General features: G+C 30.3%; 4 protein-coding genes across 4 annotated transcripts; 1 reads left to right on the forward strand and 3 right to left on the reverse strand.

The window, feature by feature from the left end:
• Window positions 1-2,541: 2,541 nt before the first annotated feature.
• Window positions 2,542-7,454, reverse strand: LOC119611019 (LMBR1 domain-containing protein 2 homolog). The gene is made up of 3 exons (XM_037966465.1): window positions 6,512-7,454; window positions 5,989-6,445; window positions 2,542-4,152 (listed from the first exon to the last, which is right to left on the reverse strand). Exons 1-3 carry the CDS (start codon window positions 6,680-6,682, stop codon window positions 2,630-2,632), a joined length of 2,151 nt encoding a protein of 716 aa, XP_037822393.1. The 5' UTR covers window positions 6,683-7,454; the 3' UTR covers window positions 2,542-2,629.
• LOC119611020 (BBSome-interacting protein 1) lies at window positions 6,709-7,155 on the reverse strand. The gene has a single exon (XM_037966466.1). The coding sequence runs from the start codon at window positions 7,054-7,056 to the stop codon at window positions 6,796-6,798; it is 261 nt and encodes an 86-aa protein (XP_037822394.1). The 5' UTR covers window positions 7,057-7,155; the 3' UTR covers window positions 6,709-6,795.
• An 8,148-nt stretch (window positions 7,455-15,602) lies between the features above and the next one.
• Window positions 15,603-17,320, forward strand: LOC119611021. The gene is made up of 2 exons (XM_037966467.1): window positions 15,603-15,751; window positions 15,810-17,320. The coding sequence occupies exons 1-2, from the start codon at window positions 15,721-15,723 to the stop codon at window positions 17,183-17,185; spliced, it is 1,407 nt and encodes a 468-aa protein (XP_037822395.1). The 5' UTR covers window positions 15,603-15,720; the 3' UTR covers window positions 17,186-17,320.
• Window positions 17,314-18,743, reverse strand: LOC119611022 (omega-amidase NIT2). Its single transcript, XM_037966468.1, has 4 exons — window positions 18,572-18,743; window positions 17,971-18,477; window positions 17,683-17,916; window positions 17,314-17,454 (listed from the first exon to the last, which is right to left on the reverse strand). The coding sequence occupies exons 1-4, from the start codon at window positions 18,579-18,581 to the stop codon at window positions 17,366-17,368; spliced, it is 840 nt and encodes a 279-aa protein (XP_037822396.1). The 5' UTR covers window positions 18,582-18,743; the 3' UTR covers window positions 17,314-17,365.
• Window positions 18,744-18,911: the final 168 nt, after the last annotated feature.

An 18,911-nucleotide genomic window follows, 5' to 3' on the forward strand; every position in this document is an offset into this window, starting at 1 on the left:
ATATTAGGTCATTTTCAGAAAATGACTAACGATCATAATTGACTTAACAGTAGCAATATAGCAGCGAAATTCAAAATATACAAGTTTTATAAGAACAAATATCTATCTTCCAAATTTGATTTTAACGTTCATAACTGTCTTAATAATAGCAATATCATGACAAAATTCAACACAAACAAAACATAATTGACAAATCCCCTTTAAAAAGGTCTACTTCGGAAAATAACTTTAACATTCATAACTGATTTAATAATACATATTAGTATAGCGACGCAATTCGACACAATGACAATGAATATGACTTCAACGCTCATAACATGCTTAATAATACCAGCATAGTGGTGAAATTCGTCATAAACAAGTTTATAGGAACAAATATATCTATACCAAATTTAATAAGGATGGATTCAGAATTGACCCTACCCACCCATATAGTGTTCACGAAAACGACGAAAAATACAAGTATAGCGATGAAAATCAACACAAACAAGTAGGGTCCAAAATCTCATTACCAAATTTTGTAAGGATGTGTCGGTCCATAATACACTGTAAAACGTTTCTAAAACGCGCAATATTTAAATATTGAAGTTTTTAAATAGAACAAGTTTTTAGTATTTACCCAGCCAAAAATTCGGTAATGGGTTGTACTTCCATAACCACTTACTTTTCAATGACTACTACTTACCGTCTGCATTACTTAGAAGTATTCTAGTAATAACTTTCTTATAATCTGATATAGAAGTACTTTATTTTCGGCATTGTCATTTTTTTTGTCGTTTTAAGTATTGTGTTTTACAAAAAATAAAACAAAATTAATTTTGATGTGAAAACCATTATTTGATGCGCAATAAAATAGCTATGCAGTGTGTAGAACATTTGACTAAAAAATCGAAGTCCCTGGTTCGTATCCTAGTTGGCTCTTTTTATTATTAAAAAACAAAACAACTTACTCAACAACTGTTTTGTAAGAGAAATTGCAAGTACTTTTTTAACTTCCTATTAGTAAGCGTGCGTAGAAGTACTTGCCTCCAATGACATCACCGTGTTAAAATAATGACTTAAAATGCTAATGAAGAAGTAGTGAAAAGAGGTTTTATTAGCTTTTTAACTCACGACTTTTCAATGTAAGTTTTTCCTGGGTAACTGTGTCCAAACTCTCTACATTATTAAGTAATTATTTAATTACTATATTTTCAATTTCCAAAAAATATTTTTTAATTCGAAAAACACGAAAATTTCGGAATGTATGATCATGTTTTACATTTTATCTAATGGCACTTCGTAGGAGCGCTCATGATACCCCATCGTTTATAGGGAACTTTTCAACTAAAAATTTAAAGAATTAAACATTTTCTTACAATACTAACTTGTAAATGGAACAAATTCAATAGGAGAGATAGGTTTGTATAGCTTTAGAAAGTTTGGATCATAACTTGTTGTTTAAAGTTTCACAAACGACTCTAAACTTTCATTTGTTAGTTGTCTCACATGCAGAAGGATTAAACAAAGTTGAAATGTTGTGTATATTGTAGAAACGTATGCGAATTGTTTTGTTAGTTTTAACAAACACTGCTCGTTAATCTATTCAGAAAGATTTTAATATATGTATATATTTTTTTTATAAAATAAAAAAAATACGTATGAAACTAAAGAGCCATAGCTCCACATCCAAAGAGCCGCATTTGGCTCGCGAGCCGTAGTTTGCCGACCCCTGGACTAGACTATAGACTAGATCTGTATAAACACTACTCCAGATTATAGTCTGAAAAATTTATTAGACTGTCTAGACTATAGACTAGAGTATAGTCTGAACTTCATCTATATTGGACTTTAGTCTGAATTATATAATTCACTATGACCTTAACTAAAGACTAGACTATAGTCTGAAATATAAAGATCTTCTTTGCTTTCTACGACATAGTCGAGTACCAACTAACCTTCTAATAATCACCACAGTGGTTCAAAACAGAAATCTACATTCCTCATAAGATTCATAAGACCTCCTAAGATTCATAAGTCCGTTCATCTATCTCATGGAATCACAAAAGCTATTTATTCATGATTTTATTACAAATATTTAAATCTTTTTCCAATTTAAACATTTCATTAATAGATATATCCTTTTTATTTAAAATATTTTGCACATAGACTTTATTATACAGAGAACAAAAAACTAATTTTGTTTATTTTAATAAACTATTGTCTATATAAATTACGTTTAAAATGTGCAAATTATGGCAAAATAAAAAAATAAAATAAAATAACGAAATAAAAAATAAAACAATACTTAAATTTTTAAGCAAATTATAAGTGAATTAAACATCTATGTAAAAGCAATGAGAGAAAACAATAATATGTAGAAATAAGCCACAGCAGCAATCACAAAAACTCCCAAATTATCTGTAAGTAAGGCCCGATTACAGTGCACAGTGTATTGTAGAGTGTAATTAGCGTGAATTTAGATAATAATTATTATATAGTACATGTATTAACTAGATTTGTTTATAACTATAAAACTAGTAGTTTGCGTAAATTTGTGACTGACCAATAATAAATACTTCTTTGTTAGTTGTTGTATTGTTTAGAGCAAGAGATAAAGAGAGCCAAATAATACGGGTCGCCTAAGAGATTACACATCATCAAATAAACCACGGGGTGGTTCAATACGATTTGAGGTTTCCTCTTCATCGTCAAATTCCAAACGATAATGATTTGCCGACGATGAACCTTTAAAGGCAACTTGAGCTTGTGTACTAACACCAAAACGTTCATTAATTTCATCCGACAATGAACGTGGTAGAGTGTCATAGTGCAAATTATCTCCATGGCGTATTAAATCATCTGAGGGTATATGTGTTGCAGGACGTTGCATTCCCGCTGCTGTCGTTGAAGTACTTTGACCATTATGTGAGCTTAAATTACGATACTTGTTTATGTAATCATTAGTGGTCATGGCATCACTTCTGGGAAATTCCCGTCGGCGATTCATGGCTTCTTCGGCTCTTTGACGACGTCTTCTTTCACGTGCTATTAGATCTTTGCCCTCCTGTACCAATTCAGTGGCTATGGTTTCATTTTGCAAGAATTGCTGGAAACCCAAAGCATTTAAAGCCCTTGAACCCAAACTGAACCATGTGGCCAAGCAAAAGGCCAACATGCACATGGGAAAATAAATATTAAACCCGTTCGATATAATGCCTATAACATCCATATGACCCATGATACGAGTGTAGTAGGTTTCCATAATACGTTCCTTAATAATGTGTGAATCCATGTGTATGAGACCTAGAAAGTTTAAGCACATGGGCGGCGTAAGGCGACACAACAACATACCGCTAAATATTAAACTATGCTCATTAGTTTGATGATGCGGCGCCAAATAGTAGAGATTTAAAAAACGTATGCGCAATATGGTGGAATAGGTGCAATAGAAGAGATAACACAAAACTATCATGGAAAAAACTTCGATGGTAAAGAAATCATAACTGTGTTTTGCTACAATAATGACATTGGCAAATATCGAAAGCACCGGGCTACGTTGGAAAAATGTCAATTCACTCCATACTACCATGCCGGACATAAAAGCAGTCAGAACACAGAGGGCTTTTAAAACGGGAGCCCGTATCACACACGACCAATACCAGTGAAGTGTAGGAGAATAAAGCAATCTAGCCATTTGAGATCTGGGCTGGGGAAATTCCGATTTAAATCTCCTTTCCACCGAATGCATATTTTTGGCTACATCTTCCAATTGGAAAACTGTCTCCACTTGTACACTCCAGAGAGCCTCGGTACGTTGTAGTGTTTGTAATGATTTAATAACTTGTCTATGTATACGAACTAATGCCTTCTCCGAGGGTACTATTGTCGATGTACCACCACCATTACCTCCTCGTGAATAATTACGAGCTGCTCGTTCCTGCAACTCAATGGGTACTTTGCGTAAAATTGTTTCCACACATGGACGTAACTCATGATTGTTAGGCACGGACCTGCTGATGCCTTGTAAAGACTCTAAAACATCATCAACGTTTTCTTCAGCCTCTGCTTTCTCAGCACTTAGTTTAGCTGCCTTAAAGTAGGCATATTGTAGGGTAAAACCTGGTTTAGCGTTATTCCATAGGGAACGTGGAACTTCAACAAGGGCATAACCTGAAAGAGAAAAGAATGCAGATATTAAATTAAAATTTTTAACAGATCTAAAGAAGAATTACCCAGCAAAAAATAATTGATGTCATACCTTACAAACGAGATCTTAATCACATCTAAAAATGCGATTGCATACTTTTCGCTTTTATAAACCAAACATATACTTACAAATTAAAACACAGTTAAAAATGAGAAAAGAGATGTAGAAAAGTCACTACAAACAACATATTCGAAGTACTTCAAATTTTGATGAAAAACCAATGAAATTTACATAAGCGTTTCATTGAAAGAATGTAGTTTATTTTTGACATACAAATATCGGATTTTTACAGCTTCTAAAGATAAGATTAGATGTAGTTCAAAGTTGTCAAAAATGAACAACATCCCTCCAATGACACCCCAGCAAAAAAATTTTGAAGTTGTTAAAGAAGAAGGGATATTTTCATGATTTCTTTAGTAAGTATTCTATTTAATGCGTTTTAAATACATGCCTAAATTCTAATAAATTTGTCATCAGTGAAGGCATGAAAAATGCACCCAAATTCACTCATGTAACTCCACTATAGGAATTGTAATATTTTACTGTAATTTGGTATTCTCTTAGGAGATTTAACGAAAACGTGCATTTCATACAATAAAGATTAAAAATGACATTAATTTTTTTATTAGATTTTTGTTAAAATTAGTAATATTAAGTCCATTAAAATTAGTAATATTAAGTCCATTAATAAGAGAAGGAAAAAACCAAGACTGCTTAACGGATTTTAAAACACAATGGGTATTTTTCCTCTGCATGAATTTAAATCCAATCAAAATCAGTTAGTTATGTTTTATCTTATTCTATTTTTGTCAATATCACTCAACAAAATTATTTAAATATTGATAATTAAATCGAAGTACCATTAATGCATTTTTAAATAAATATAGTGCACCAATGAAAATTCGCTTGAGAATCATCGAATATTCATTGGTTATAAGAACTCATTTAAATGACGAACTATTTTTGCAAATACGAACCCATGCATGCCAATGACACGCTAATGTTAAAATCATGCATGTTTCCCCTAAATATGAACCAGTTCATTATCAGTTCAACCCATGCATTTACTACTTTTTTTGCACGTCTTTTTTTGCTGGGACGCTAATGTAAAATTCATAGGTTTTTCACCTGAATTTGAAGCACTTCTGGTTACTAGTTCCCAGCAAAAAATAATTGATGTCATACTTTACAAACCACATCTTAATCACATCTTAAAATGCGATTTCATATTTTTTACTTTTATAAACCAAATATTTCCTTACAAATGAAACCCCAGTTAAAAGTGAGGAAAGAGATGTGGAAAAGTCATTACAAATAACATATTTGAAGTACATCAAGATTTGGTGAAAGAGTAGTGAAATTTACATAAGCGTGTCATTAAGAGAATGTGTTTTATTTTTGACATCCAAATATCGGATTTTTACTGCTTCTAAAAATAAGATCAGATGTAGTTCAAAGCTGCCAAAAATGAACAACATCCCTCCAATGACACGCTAATGTAAAATTCATAGGTTTTACACCCGAATTTGAAGCACTTCGGGTTACTAGTTGTGATGAAAATTCTACATCTTTTTCCACACTTTTTTTGCTGGGTTGTGATGAAAATTCTACATCTTTTTCCACACTTTTTTTTTTTGCTGGGTAAAAAAAGGTAAATGAAAAGATGTTATCTGTAGAAATGTTATCATTTAAACAAAAGTTTTCGGTAGAAGAATTGTCGTTCTGAGTCTGAACTTCAGACAAAAAATTTCTATAAAGGATTGATGGGTTAAAGGCGTTTTTTAACTCTTCTTACTTACCCAACAGAAGTACAAGCAAAAATAAACCCCAAGTATTTGAAGCCGAAGATGCGATGGCTTTTAGCTTTTGCCAATCTAAAGAAACACCTTTAGCTGCTATATAAATTAGTAAAATGCCACAAATAAATAAATAAGAACCATAATAAATGGCATTCTCAATCAAGGCAGACTTTAATTTCCCCTTAATGGTAAAGTCGCCCGCTTTGAGATATGACTGCATTAGAGGCATAATCAACCATGTTAGAAATTGTGAAGTCCAATAGATAATACGCCATAAATTAGGAAAGACAGCCTCTGGTATCATACCCCAAGGTTGTTGACACTCGGAATGTATACGTAAAGAACTGACAACCTCAGATGAATCATTCGATGTGTTTAGCGATGAAGATGCCGCCGATAAGGGAGCAGTAGTTAATGAAGTTTTATTATGCTCTTGCAAGCATTGACGATAAAGAGTCTGTAAAGAAGAACAATGGACATGTGTAATATGAATCATCTTTTATAATATAGTTTGATAACTTACCGATGTTACATCTAGAGGTATAGTAAATACGATTAAAAATGAAAAACACCAGGCCGTTAGAACGGAAAGGGTTACAATTATATGCTGTCTGGGTATGTTGCCGTAACGGTAGAGTGAGAAACCAGCTAAACATAAGGCCAAACATATGGACAAAGGAAGTAAATAAGCCATTTTTGCAAAATATTTCTAATTGTTGTTTTTTATTTAATTCCTATGTAGAGTGAGGTGCAAAGGGTGCTTGTTGCTGGCGTTTTTGTTGTTGCTGCTACTGTAAATATTTTTTTTTAGTTCTTTTTAGTGGTGTAACTGCCCCGTAAACGTTTTTCTTGCAATTGTTTTGCGGTATCACGTTGCATTTCTTCCAAACGCTCCAGCGCTTGAGATTTCAAGGGCATCAAATGGGGTTTACAGAAGATCAACTCCGTTTTATGTTCAAAATATAATTTACCCGTGGTGGGTTCAATTAATTCAATTTTTTCTTTTTCGTGTAAATCGATTCTTTTATTGATTTCTATTTTTGCATTTGAAGTGGTCTTTGCCGTCATAATCGTATGGCAAAAAGCTCAGCAGCAACAAAATCTGGCGTCAAGTTGACTCTTTATTAGCTGTTGATGTTTTTTATTTGCAAAACAGATTTTGCCACACCACCAACTCCTCCTAATTATTATTGTTTTGTTGTTATTTATAATATTGTTTTTTATTGTTGCTAAACAATCGTAGTTGTTGTAGTTATTTGTGGGGGGTGTATTTTTTCATTGATTAAATTTATTTTTATTTTATTAAATTTTAAACATTATAGTCGTTTTCACTTAAACTTGTTTTAAGTTCTTGTAGATAATAAATAGTTTCTTGTTTATTTTATAATTATATTAATTTTATTTACACCAGAGCTAAACAAAAATGAAAAATTTTCCGACAATACGTCAGAGCCCTGCGCCGACAAATATTAACGGCGGCGGCGACTGACACTAAATATGTCGGCGGCGGCTTAAAATCGACTGTAAGCCGGCTAAGTTTTCAACTACGTTTAGTTTTTTTTTAGTTGCATGAGAAATTATGCATGGATGAATAAAAAATTCTTAAAAATTAAAAACAAATCCTTTCTCCAAGTTTTACTAGGATCTGCCGATATTTAACCCTATCTTCCATATAAAACATCTTGCAGAAAATCAGTTTCTAAAAAATTTTGCATTAAGAAAATGATCAATAACGTAAAAACAAAGATATTTTATTTGTTTATTTACTAGCTATACCCAGTGTGCTGTGCTACCCTAAAAGCAATAAAAATAAGAAACCCACTTAACGATTTTGATGATTCTAACTACAATGGTTTTCCAGATATACAATTTGATACATATGGGAGATTCCACGCAAATTATTGCAATTTCGCCAATTATTCCGAACGTTAATTAAGATTTTAATTTAATCTATGAAAATTTTGAATAATCTAATAGTTTCCAGATATACAAAATTTTGTATTTAATTCATATGGGAAGTGCCAATCCCCCCATTGAAAGTCCGCCCGTTTTTCTCTAAATGTTCTTCAGTAAAATTTGAAGATTCTAGCTCTAATGGTTTCTCAGATATACGAATTTTTCTATTTAATTCATATGGGAGCTCCAGTCCGCCCTGTTTTCTCCAAAATGTTCAGAAGAATATTAAAGTGCTTCGTGCAAAATTTGAAGAAGTGGTCATATACATATATATATGGACTTTGACCATTAGATTAATAAGAACGTCAGCGTGATTTTCGGATTAGGGACTTAAATGTGGAATTGGGTCAATTATGGACCAAGTTCTCTATAATTTAAAGTATTTTTTTTTTAATTCTACCATAATTCTATCATAATGATAAATTTTGGAATGATGTATTAGCTATAAACTGATTTTCTGTAAAAGGGTTACATTAGTGGACCGATCCTCATAATTTTTTTTTTCATAAATGTAGGTTTCGGTTCCTAAAAATGTGTTTTTCGTCGACATCGACATTTATGTGCGTTTAAGTCATTTTCTGAAGAAAATTTCATATGGGTTTAGGGTGAATTATGCTTCGATCGTCATAAAATTTGGTAGACATATTTTCGTTCCAACATAAATTGTTTTATTATGGTATTATTAAGTACGTAGAAAACGTTAAAATCAATTATTGAAAGGGGGTAGGATCAATTATGGCCTATAGAGATTTCGATTGATATCGAGCCTTTTTTGCAAAATGGACGTAAGCGACATGATTTTCGATTTTAGTTTTTTTTTATAGAAATCGATAATTAAGGTCTATTAGCATCATCTCTCTGAAAATTTCGTAGGTATATATCCAACAGATTCAACTTTACAAGAAAAAGAAAAAAGACGTAAGTACACATTAATTTTCTGTTTATGAATTTTGTAACAGCAGGCGTCGGTTACGTCTAAATTTTCTTTTAAAATATATTAAATTTATAGACAAATTTTGAACAATTTAACGTACTAAATTTGTTTGTGAATGAAATGCCACATATTTGGGCTGTTATTGTTGCTTATTTTTTATGAAATTTTCAGAAGTTGTCTCTTGCTGATTTTAAATAGGAAACTTCTCGAAAGCATGTCTGATAGAATTATTGAAGATTTGGATCCCGAAGATATCTGGGGTCTTCAGAAAACTGATTTCAACAGACAGACAGACGGACAGACAGACAGACGGACGTGGCTTAATCGACTCCGCTATCTATAAGGATTCAGAATATATATACTTTATAGGGTCGGAAAATTATATTTTGGAAATTACAAACGAAATGACAAACTTATATGTATATACCCTTCTCACGAAGGTGAAAAACAAAATACAATAAGCAGTGTTGTTGTTGCTTATTTTTCATGAAATTTTCAGAGGTTGTCTCGGATTTTTGCTTATATCTCCGTTGTTTATAGACGGATTTTGCTGATTTTAAAAAGGAAAGCATGTCTGATAGAATTATTGAAGATTTGGATCCCGAAGATATCTGGGGTCTTCAGAAAGCTGATTTCAACAGACAGACAGACGGACATGGCTTAATCGACTCCGCTATCTATAATCAAAGTAAATTAATAAAGTAGCATCACTTGAACAGCTGACTATTTTTTTTAAACTAGATAAATGAAGCAAGTTGTCAAAGTTTGTTTTGAAAATTGTTAACATTGTTTACGTCGCCATTTTTAAATTGTGTTTTGCTATTTGTTAAAATTTGTGAAAAGTTGAAAAAGTGAATTAAAAGTGGTTTTAAAGTAGTTTAAAAGTGTAATAAATTGTATAATATATAATAATATAATTAAATCGTTAATATCTTTAACTTAAAAGTAATATTTTTTATTTATGTTTTGTTCACATTGTTGTTCAAGGAAATTTTATTTTGACACAATCTTAAATTATTCCAAAAACAAAATATATGTGGTTGTTGTAGATGTTGTTGTACAACAAGAGATGTCGCTACTTTATTAATATACTTTGTAGGTACATAAATTTAAGTGTTATACAATTTATATTTTTAAATACACTATGGTGAAGGGTATATAAGGTTCGGCACAGCCGAATATAGCACTCTTACTTGTTTATTATTAAAATTTTATTTCGTTTCAAATAAACAAAAACATAGGTATATATACATATATATATATATATATATATATATATATATATATATATATATATATATATATATATATATATATATATATCTATATATAGATATATATATATATATATATATATATATATATATATATATATATATATATATATATATATATATCTATATATATATATATATATATATATATATACATACATATATATATATATATATATATATACATTTGCGTTCAAAATAATAGGAGTGAAAAATTGAAAAATTTCGAATTTAAATTTTTTAGTGAAAGATTTAGATTTTTAATTAAATCTTTTTATAATTTATTTATTTAACTTGTTCTCTAGTTTTTATAATCGTTATTTCAAATATTTTAAACATTTATATACAAAAATATTTATTTTTTAAAATTTATATACAAAATCTATTGTTCAAAATAATAGGAGTATTCGATTTAAGTTCAACTATTTTAAAATAAAAACAAAAACGAAAGGGCTTTCATCTAAAATATTATTAATTTATGTGTGGCAGTACAACAAAAGTCATTTTTGTAAAGATTTTATTTATTATTATTATTTTATATATATATATATATATATATACAGTTGCGTTCAAAATAATAGGAGTGAAAAATTAAAAAAAAAAAATTATATATATATATATATATATATATACAGTTGCGTTCAAAATAATAGGAGTGAAAAATTAAAAAAAAAAAAATTTTTAGTGAAAGATTTAGATTTTTAATTAAATCTTTTTATAATTTATTTATTTAACTTGTTCTCTAGTTTTTATAATCGTTATTTCAAATATTTTAAACATTTATATACAAAAATATTTATTTTTTAAAATTTATATACAAAATCTATTGTTCAAAATAATAGGAGTATTCGATTTAAGTTCAACTATTTTTAAAATAAAAACAAAAACGAAAGGGCTTTCATCTAAAATATTATTAATTAATGTGTGGCAGTACAACAAAAGTCATTTTTGTAAAGATTTGTATATATATATATATATATATATATAACGACAACACACTGATCTAAATAAGACATTTTTCAAATTATTTTCATTACAATAATGAATTTATTATATTATTTTGCACTGTAGCATAAAGCTTAACTACAGACTTGACTATTGACTAAACTACGGCTATTATTTTCTGCTATAAACGTATAATGAAATCACACTATTCTATATATGTTTATTGCTTAATAATGTTTATTTATAGTAAGCTATGTCCGATGTGTTTCGGTAGACTACCCATTTCTTCCAATTATTAAAGTATTTGAGGTTCGTAACTCTAAAAGCTTTCCAGTCCATCAAAGTTTGTCTTAAATATTTATATTCATACAAAAGTAGACTATAGTTTAGTCTATAGTCTGGACTATAGTCTAGTCTGCAGTCTGTACTATAGCTTAGTGCATAGACTAAACTTAAGTTTAGCCTGTAGACTAGACTATATTCTATTCTATATGCTGTTCTAGTTTATAATTTGGACTATATTTTAGTCTAAGTCTGCACTATAGCATAGTCTGGACTAAAGTTTAGTCTGTAGTCTGGACAATAGTCTTGTCTGTATTCAGGAATATAGTCTGTACTAAAGGCTGAATTTTAGTCTATTCTGTGTTTTGAATAGTCTAGTTTGCGTGGAAATTCAATCCGTCAGTCGACCAGACAGAAGAAGGTAATGCTGGAAATATTTCCACTTTGACAAGTTTCGTTTTAACAATGTGGATATTGCATTGTTTTTAATATAAAGCAAACTCATCACCAGCTCTTTTAGCAAATCTTCTTGCAAGTTTTATATGTTCTCACTTACTCCAGGCCCTACATGTTTATATTATTCATGTCTATAGGTTCAATATTATAGAAAATTCAAAAAATACCTTTTGAAGAACGAAAATTACCAAAAAGTCCCCTTTTATATGTTATCACTTAATCCGGGCTGTACATTCCTAATATCATGTTTCTAGGTGCAATATTATAAAAAAAATTCAAAAAGTCCCCTTTTATATATGTTATCGCTTAATCCGGGCTGTACATTCCTAATTTCATGTTTCTAGGTTCAAAATTATAAAAAATTCAAAAAATACTAGTCGAAGAACGAAAAAGTACTAAAAAGTACATGCTCTACATGTTTATTTTTATGTTTCTAGGTTTAATTTTATGGAAAACTCAAAAAGTACCAGTCGAAGTACGACAAAGTTCCTCTTTTATAGATTCTCATTTACTCCAGGCTCTAAGTGCTTAATTTCATATATCTAGGTTCAAATTTTGTAATTGAAGCTTAATATTTTTTGATTAATTGAAGCTTAATATTTTTTGATTAATGGACTTCTAATATATTTTCTGAATTCATTTAGATTTAAAAATGTAATTTGTTGCCGTATTCATGCATTAAAAACTCATCCATTTATGAAACCACCTCTAAATGTGTTACTTGGCAAACTTTATGGGTTTCACTATATGCTTTATGGTCTGAAATTAAGTTTTTTCAAAAAAGATTTGTTTAAAAATTGATCTGAACTAACTGAATATTGATCACGATGTTTAATAACTACAATTTGACTTAGTTTCACTAATTCGGGGCGTTCTAATGGGATTAATTTTAAAAAAATGATAAGCGCTTATGGAAAGCTCTTATCATTTTTGAATAAAATGTACATTTTTTATGAGAGATTTTAAAACATTTGACTTCCTAAAGTATTCAAAAAATCTTTTAATGAAATTACCATGAGAATTGTCATATTTTTTTCGCGATATTTTTATAATTTTCAAGATATTTGAACAGATTTTATTTTCGTCAATTCTGACATTTTCTTTCAGGATTTTTAATGAAAGAATTGTGAAATGAGCTCAAAATCATCTAAATATAACAGTTTTATATTATATTTTTAATATTAACTACGAATAAAGAAAATTAATCTAACTTAGGTTAGATAATATACGGTACTCCTATTTTTTTGAACAGTCGTAAACGGATATGGATTTCGAAAAAAGTGAATACCAAAAAAACTAATGAACCTATATAAAAAATTTCATTTGTTTTGTATTTTAAACACTTAACAAACAAATATAGTGAAAAAATATTGGATTTCTATAAATTTTTCCTATTTAAATTAAGCTGCACAATTATTTTTAAGTCTCACTCCTATTTTTTTGAACGCAGCTGTATATATATATATATATATATATATATATATAACGACAACACACTGATCTAAATAAGACATTTTTCAAATTATTTTTATTACAATAATGAATTTATTATATTATTTTGCACTGTAGCATAAAGCTTAACTACAGACTTGACTATTGACTAAACTACGGCTATTATTTTCTGCTATAAACGTATAATGAAATCACACTATTCTATATATGTTTATTGCTTAATAATGTTTATTTATAGTAAGCTATGTCCGATGTGCTTCGGTATACTACCCATTTCTTCCAATTATTAAAGTATTTGAGGTTCGTAACTCTAAAAGCTTTCCAGTCCATCAAAGTTTGTCTTAAATATTTATATTCATACAAAAGTAGACTATAGTTTAGTCTATAGTCTGGACTATAGTCTAGTCTGCAGTCTGTACTATAGCTTAGTGCATAGACTAAACTTAAGTTTAGCCTGTAGACTAGACTATATTCTATTCTATATGCTGTTCTAGTTTATAATTTGGACTATATTTTAGTCTAAGTCTGCACTATAGCATAGTCTGGACTAAAGTTTAGTCTGTAGTCTGGACAATAGTCTTGTCTGTATTCAGGAATATAGTCTGTACTAAAGGCTGAATTTTAGTCTATTCTGTGTTTTGAATAGTCTAGTTTGCGTGGAAATTCAATCCGTCAGTCGACCAGACAGAAGAAGGTAATGCTGGAAATATTTCCACTTTGACAAGTTTCGTTTTAACAATGTGGATATTGCATTGTTTTTAATATAAAGCAAACTCATCACCAGCTCTTTTAGCAAATCTTCTTGCAAGTTTTATATGTTCTCACTTACTCCAGGCCCTACATGTTTATATTATTCATGTCTATAGGTTCAATATTATAGAAAATTCAAAAAATACCTTTTGAAGAACGAAAATTACCAAAAAGTCCCCTTTTATATGTTATCACTTAATCCGGGCTGTACATTCCTAATATCATGTTTCTAGGTGCAATATTATAAAAAAAATTCAAAAAGTCCCCTTTTATATATGTTATCGCTTAATCCGGGCTGTACATTCCTAATTTCATGTTTCTAGGTTCAAAATTATAAAAAATTAAAAAAATACTAGTCGAAGAACGAAAAAGTACTAAAAAGTACATGCTCTACATGTTTATTTTTATGTTTCTAGGTTTAATTTTATGGAAAACTCAAAAAGTACCAGTCGAAGTACGACAAAGTTCCTCTTTTATAGATTCTCATTTACTCCAGGCTCTAAGTGCTTAATTTCATATATCTAGGTTCAAATTTTGTAGCAAGCTCAAAAAGTACCAGTCAAAGAACGAAAAAGTACCAAAAAGTGCCATTTTATAGATTCTCATTTACTCCGGGCTCTACGTGCATAATTTCATGTTTCTATGTTCAATTTAATAGAAAACTCAAAAAGTACCTTTTGAAGAACGAAAAAGTACCAAAAAGTCCCCTTTTATAGGACCTCACTTAATCCGGGCTCTACATGCTTAATTTCACGTTTCTAGGTTCATTATTATACAAAAACTTAAAATGTACCTTTTGAAGAACCAAAAAGTCCCCTTTTATAGGTTCTCACTTAATCGGGGCTCTACATGCTTTCATGTTTCTAGGTTTAATATTATAGAAAATGAAGAACGAAAAAGTACCAAAAAGTCCACTTTTATAGATTCTCAAGTTCTTAATTACATGTTTCTAAGTTCTAAGTCAAAAAAGTACCAGCCGAAGTACGATAAAGTACCAATAAGTCCCATTTTATAGATTCTCATTTACTCCGGACTCTACTTGCTTAATTTCATGTTTCTAGGTTAAATTTTATAGAAAACTCAAAAAGTACCTTTGTAGAACGAAAAAGTTCTGAAAAGTCGCTAGCTGGATCAAAGGATAAACTAGATTAGAATTTTCGGTGCAAACATCAGAAACCCCAATTTTTGGGTTAGCCTAATGTAAATACATATGTAAAATGTGCAGTTGATCCCATATGTATAACATTTGCTAATTTTGTTTATAAAATTTAAAGTTTTGTTCAGTTTTAGTGAATTAAATTTTTGTATAAATTATTTATTATATTTTTAACGGTTTTGAGTTTTTTTCTCAAAATATATATACAAAAGCTTCGTGTTATGAAATATAAAGCACAGGGTGCTACAAAATATATACATTTTTTAACAGGTAGAATTTAGGTTAGGTGATAACAACATCGCAGCTGTTATGTCAAACTACACGAAATAAAAATATATCCTAGTATATTATTATGTCAAACTCCCTATATAAAAAATAATAAATAAACTTCTAGTATAACCTTATTAAATTCAACTAAACTGTTGTCATTTTTTGTACACGACAATATTACCCAGTTTTTAATTTATTTATTGTAATAATCTATATTATTTTTACTTTGCAACGCAAATATATATCATTTTTAACAAATGGAGGTGGCATTAATGGAATTGGAAAGATGTAAGTGCGAAATATATCGTTTAAATTGAAAGAATATTAACATTATTGTTAAAACTAGGCCGTACAAGTGGTGATGGTATGGAACAAGAAGATCTGCAAGAGAAAGTAGATCAAACACAAATACCACAACGAGACACAAGTAAGATCGTCATTGAGGATACAAAGCAAAGTTTTCAGAACAATAAGGAATCATTGAGCGAAGCAGAACAGAGCAAGCAACAGCCTACTAGAAAAACATCTAATAGCGCTGGGTCAAACAAAACAAATCAAGGACTACCATTGCCTGGTTTACATACATTATATCGACGGCCGGAATGCATTACACGTAGTTTAAAGCCTGTGGTACCAAAAGGTGAATTAATAATGATGAAACCACGTTTAGTAGATCCCATTAATATTTTGCCAGAACATAAAAAGAATAAACCGCCCAAGTTTATACCCTATGAACCATATACAGGAGCTGTAAATCCCATAGTGCCAAAACAGAAAAGTGGTACGGCGACACCTAGAACAACAATGACAACAAAATCTAATCGTAATAATTTAGATATTGGTATATTAGTGAACCAAATGTCCTCCCTAAGAACACAAGAGTTACAGGACGTGTCGGTAGATAATAAAACAAATGAAACTAAAACAAAGAGTGAGGAGGATGTTAGGCAAAATAATCAAGAATTGGCTAATTTAAGAGAAGAATTAAGAAAAGTTAAAGTAGAACGTGACTACTTTCAAGGACAATTTAAATTTCAAACACAAGTTAATGCAGAACTTAAGAATTTACTAGTAGCCTCCGTGGGAGAAGATTTGCTTACACGAGTAAATGTACTAACCGAGGATAAATTACAATTGGCAAGAGCTTTACTCGATACTGCCAACAATTTAACTACCCACACTGAACAAATTGAGTTTTTGGCGGGACAGTGTGAAGTCTGGCGTTCAAAATTCTTAGCCAGCAGTGTTATGGTAGAGGAATTAGCTCGCTGGAAAGCAGATCTAACACAAAAAAATCAAATGCTTAATGAATCCACGAAAAGACTATTGCACACCACACACCAATTACGACAGATGCAGTTAGACATGTTGAAAAATTTGAAATTTTTGGCAAAAATACGTTACTTAAATCTACCAGCTACCGATGTTGTAACATTAGCCGCCGAGAATTTAAATATACTACAACAAATGGTTTTGCATTCGGGTGTAGGTATGCCGGATGGTGATATTAGCATATCTTCTGCTTCGACATCACCACTCTGTGATTCTGAAAAATATGCTGTACAAGCTTTAGAATTCATTAGTCAACCTTTAATGGCAACTGATGAAGCTATTAAGGCTTTGTTTGGCCAGGCTCAAAGACCCTATGCCTCACAAGTGTCAACCACTTCCACTTCAGCCACTGAATTGGAAAATGTTAATTCAACTTTAAAGGAAAATTAGAAACCTATTTTATTTTATAACAACTATTATTATATTGTATGTATAATTTTACCCATCTGTAATATTTTATATTCCCTAATTATAGTTTTCAAAATAAAGCAATAATTATTATAATAAACAAAAATATGTGCAGTAGTTCTTAGATTTAATCGTTAACATTTATTTCACATCATTTACGTTTTAGCATTTCTTAAGAGTCTCATACAGTTCTAGACGTCTTTGGGAGAATACGGGAATTTGTTCACGTACTTTTTCGACCACAGAGAAATCTGAAAATAAAACATTTTAAGTTTTAAACAAATAAGAAATAAAACATCATTAAGAACGACTAAATGATTGTTTCTTCTGTTTTTTGAAATTTCTAACATTTTCCCTCATACCACTAAAATAACATATGCAGTCATTTGACTGATACTACAAATTGAAATATACATATAGCTAGTTTCTGTAATTAATTTCTTGTAGGGACTCTTCCTAAAAAATATTTCATAACTTACCAATATCGGCAATCACAGTTTCTTCTCCTTCCTTAGCACTCTTAAGGACTTTAGCCCAAGGATCAATTACCATGGAGTGACCATAAGCTACATATTCGGCTGTCTCATCACGGGCAGGTGAAGTGGTAACAACATACAATTGGTTATCATTAGCTCTAGAACGTTGCAATAATTCCCAATGTAAAGGCCCGGTGGTCATATTAAATGCAGCAGGATAAATCAACATTTCACAGCCTGTAAAGGATTTTTTTAATAAAACATAATTAGCATGTTTTTTCAATAACTTACCAGCTTTTCTATAAATTTTAGCCATTTCCTCAAAACGTATATCATAACAAATACCAATGCCTATCTTATGACCATCAACCTCGATAATAGTAAACTCCTGTCCAGGAGACAATGTTTCAGACTCTTTGAAACGTATGCCACCCTTAACATCAATATCGAATAAATGCATTTTACGATGTTTAGCCAATAATTTACCCTCCGGTGACCAAATGGTGCAGGTATTGTAGATTTTATCGTTTTCACCCATTTCTGGTATAGTGCCACCAACTATATACACACCCAATTCCTTGGCCAATTGCGATAATTGCTGCGAGGTTTCACCGTTTGGTATTGTTTCAGCATATTCACGGAAATATTTAGTGCCATAGGGACAATTGAAACATTCGGGTAAGGTAATCAAACGTGGTTTATGCTCTTGTACAGCTTCACGTATCTTAGCAGAAGCATTTTTTATATTGGCCAATTTATCTTTGGAACCTTTAAGTTGCAATAGGGCTAAACGCATGACTGGAGAGAAGTGGGAGAATATGCGTGTTAACAAAACAAACAAAAATTTCCGTTTGATCACAAATCTATGCTGCCGATCAAAACAACCACTTACTTTTGCTCATTTTTTTGTTTTATTTTAGTTATACTATTATTATCTTTAATGGTTTTATTATAATACAACTTATTAAATAACAAAAAGTGATAAGTTACAACAACAAAATAGAAAATAATTCTGATTTGCAAAAAAAAAGAACTGATTAGAATATTAAAAAACAAATGAAAATAATAAAAACACAACGTTGCTTTTTTAAGTACTAAATTATTTTGCACGTTTTTCAACACTATTTTTGTATTATTGTTGTTTAATTTCCTTTCACCACTAAATATGATTAAAAAAAAGTACTCTAATATACATACAATGGTTCCATGGATCCTTACCATAGCTCCAAACT

This window comes from Lucilia sericata, unplaced genomic scaffold (assembly GCF_015586225.1).
Source record: "Lucilia sericata isolate MDLA Ls3-8-SP2 unplaced genomic scaffold, ASM1558622v1 Contig001341F_arrow, whole genome shotgun sequence".
Lineage (NCBI taxonomy): Eukaryota > Metazoa > Arthropoda > Insecta > Diptera > Calliphoridae > Lucilia > Lucilia sericata.

Bases quoted from the DNA above. Each gene is read 5' to 3' on its own strand.
- LOC119611019 (XM_037966465.1), bottom strand. From the start codon at position 6,682: ATGGCTTATTTACTTCCTTTGTCCATATGTTTGGCCTTATGTTTAGCT. The intron at 6,446-6,511 runs GTAAGTTATCAA...TCTTCTTTACAG, and splicing joins TACCTCTAGATGTAACATCG to ACTCTTTATCGTCAATGCTT. The intron at 4,153-5,988 runs GTAAGTAAGAAG...TTTCTCTTTCAG, and splicing joins TTTGCTTGTACTTCTGTTGG to GTTATGCCCTTGTTGAAGTT.
- LOC119611020 (XM_037966466.1), bottom strand. From the start codon at position 7,056: ATGACGGCAAAGACCACTTCAAATGCAAAAATAGAAATCAATAAAAGA.
- LOC119611021 (XM_037966467.1), top strand. From the start codon at position 15,721: ATGGAGGTGGCATTAATGGAATTGGAAAGAT. The intron at 15,752-15,809 runs GTAAGTGCGAAA...TGTTAAAACTAG, and splicing joins ATTAATGGAATTGGAAAGAT to GCCGTACAAGTGGTGATGGT.
- LOC119611022 (XM_037966468.1), bottom strand. The intron at 17,917-17,970 runs GTAAGTTATTGA...AATCCTTTACAG, and splicing joins TAAAATTTATAGAAAAGCTG to GCTGTGAAATGTTGATTTAT. The intron at 17,455-17,682 runs GTAAGTTATGAA...TTTTATTTTCAG, and splicing joins AACTGTGATTGCCGATATTG to ATTTCTCTGTGGTCGAAAAA.